Genomic DNA, 2,679 nt, shown 5'->3' with positions numbered 1-2,679 from the left:
AGGCTGGTGCAGGGTAGGCTGGTGCAGGGTAAGCCGGTGCGGAGTAGCTTGGGGCAGGGGAGCTAGGAGCCTTGTTTTCCGGCTTGTAGCTGGATGGAACAGCGGCAGCGACGGCCAAGAAAGCGGCGATAATAAACTGCGAAAAAGGCTTTTCAATAAGCTATGAAATTGTAAATAAAAGAAAAATTTAAAGAAATTATATTTACTAGTTTCATGTTGAGAGCGGGGTTGAAGAGTTGAACAACTGATGTCTTCAATCACCTTCAGACGGCCTTATATAGTCGAAAAATATTGGGTGTCTTTCATTTTCATTTGATTTCTTTACTTAGTTTTTGAAAGCGGCGATCACCGCCTTGTGGTGGCTAAATGATTTGGTTTGCATTGCAGGTCATGGCCCTGGTAATGCAGTGATTGCTTTCGATAAGTAGAAACCTAACACAATTTGCTGATGATTTTCCTTCAGAATTGTCACATATCACCACCGACTGATGATTTAGGAATTGAGCAAATTATCGTTCGTCAACCTGATTTTAGTAAGATAAATTATATTATTTGTATTTCATAGACACTGACGTGTGAATACTCCTATAACAAGATATTGATTTCTCATCATCATAGACCAGGAGACAAAATGAATCCTTCACCAGCCAAACGAAATCAAAAATACACTGTGGTTAAGGGTAAAAGCGAAAGTAAGGTATTTTATTCAACGCCCAAAACCTAATTTGCTCTAGCGAAATCTATCTGCAAAACAACTAGGTCAACTGAATGCTCTTTGCCTCTCACTCAACTATAAAAGTCCAGGATGGAAGGACTCAGACCATCAATTGTTTATCAAAACCTCCTAGTACAGCATGAAGCTCGTGAGGCATTTTATTGCTTATATTTTCTGAAAACTAAAAATTTTAGATATTTATTTAATTAATACATTGGACGACAGTTGTTGTTCGCTGCCGTCTTGGCTATTGCCGCTGCCGTTCCTTCCAGCTATAACCCGGAATACAAAGCTCCCAGCTACCCTGCATCAAAATTCGCTACCCCTAGCTACACCGCACCCAAGTACCCTACGCCTAGCTACCCCACACCAGCCTACCCCACACCAAGCTACAAGGATAACAAATACGCTGACATTACAGTCACTAGCCAATCCGACGAGCGCAACATCGATGGCAGCAGCCAGTGGAGGTAAATAATTTTCATGGTTTATGCGTAATAACAAAAAGACTATAGATTCTCATATTTCAAAACATGAAATTCCTTTAACCCACAGCTACGGCCAGTCTGACTACACAACCCGTGAAGAATCTCAAGTTCAGAAGAAGATGCAAGGAGTCGCTTACGATTCTTACGGAAAGGCCACCTACGAAGATGTTATGGGCAACACTAACAAGGGATCTTCCTACTGGATTTCCCCTGAAGGCGAGAAATTCACTTTGACCTGGACCGCTGATGATGCTGGATTCCAGCCCAAAGGTGATCACTTGCCCGTGGCCCCCGTCTATGAATACGAGCTCCCCGTTGCCCCCGTTCACATCCCCTTCAATGGAAAGGGTTACAAGATTTACTAGATTTCCCGACACGTGATTGAATATTTAAAGTATGTCCGATAATTTTTGTATATCTCGTTTATCGCAAGTGTGGTGTAAATATAAATGCAATCAATCTACCAGGTGCATTTTGGTAAATTTCGACAAGCACATGAAGGTTATATTCAAGTTTAACCATCGAACATTCATGGCATCATGCCAATAATCCAATACTATTTTATTTCTGTCAGATAAGAAAGAAATATTACATTTTTTGAAAGCTGAAAAACCTGTCTTTCAACTCTTTCTAACCTAATCTAACGTTTGATTATGGCAAGACTATTCATCTACAATTGCCATTTGTGTTGTAATTTTGCTGCATTATTTCTTCATAACCAACTGCTCAAAGATGCTTTGAATCTTGTTAATGGAATCCAGAATCCGTATTTATCGAGTATTGTATCCCAAAGTATTGTTACTTATCTGCATTGCAATCAATTTTTCGCCACATACAGCAAGCTTTTCCGCTATGCTCAACTTAAACGTTTTCATTTACGAATTCGAATTGATCTAGGACTATTAAACTAACTGTGTGATGTAGGTAATGGCCAAACAAATTCGGCCCGCTGGCACCCGCTCTATATGCCGGTCGGTACCACCAAACTGGCTAACATTTCGCATAGACAAGTGTGCATGCTTTTTTGTTCCCAAACCAAAAGTATTGCTGTTCTCCGTTCTTTGCCATCCCACCATGAAAAGTCAACACCGTTGAATTGCAATAGGGCACTGATGGAACCGTACTAGACGATTTAATTAAAGCAATTGAAGAGAAGTGTTGTATCTGAAATTTAATTTCGAAACAAAATGTACCGTGATGGATTGTTGGCATTCCGCGGATAATGAGATCAGTGCAGCAATTTGTCTGCTGGATGCAACGTAGTTAAATGGGTGGCCACGGGCGGCCAAAAAAAGCATCATAACAAAGGACGGATAATTTCACTTTAATTTAATTTTTTTATTTTAGTTTCGGGGCAGCGTAATATTCAAGCTTGTCCGCATCGCGAAAAGGCGGTCGTTTCGGGTGAAAAACGTACATGCTTTTCAAGCGGGGTGGGTTTTCGGGGCAACGGCGGGAACCCCGCTATTTTTCAAA

The 2,679-nt window shown here is 40.9% G+C and overlaps 1 protein-coding gene across 2 annotated transcripts in view; it reads left to right on the top strand.

Annotated features, from left to right (window-relative positions):
• LOC130697764 (larval cuticle protein LCP-22-like) overlaps nucleotides 1–1,648 on the top strand; it is a 17,160-nt gene extending 15,512 nt beyond the window's left edge. Inside the window, exons 1-3 of one of the 2 annotated variants that reach the window (XM_057524305.2) lie at nucleotides 793–863; nucleotides 941–1,185; nucleotides 1,271–1,648. In XM_057524305.2, coding sequence (XP_057380288.1) covers nucleotides 855–863; nucleotides 941–1,185; nucleotides 1,271–1,568 — 552 coding nt within the window. In that variant the 5' untranslated portion in view covers nucleotides 793–854 and the 3' untranslated portion in view covers nucleotides 1,569–1,648. Of the gene's footprint in view, nucleotides 1–792; nucleotides 864–940; nucleotides 1,186–1,270 lie in introns of those variants that run through there. The other variant, XM_059496727.1, reaches the window with a different exon arrangement.
• The last annotated feature ends 1,031 nt before the right edge of the window (nucleotides 1,649–2,679 follow it).

The sequence above is a fragment of the Daphnia carinata genome, chromosome 9 (genome assembly GCF_022539665.2).
Source record: "Daphnia carinata strain CSIRO-1 chromosome 9, CSIRO_AGI_Dcar_HiC_V3, whole genome shotgun sequence".
Lineage (NCBI taxonomy): Eukaryota > Metazoa > Arthropoda > Branchiopoda > Diplostraca > Daphniidae > Daphnia > Daphnia carinata.
This window is presented reverse-complemented; position numbering and strand designations above follow the sequence as displayed.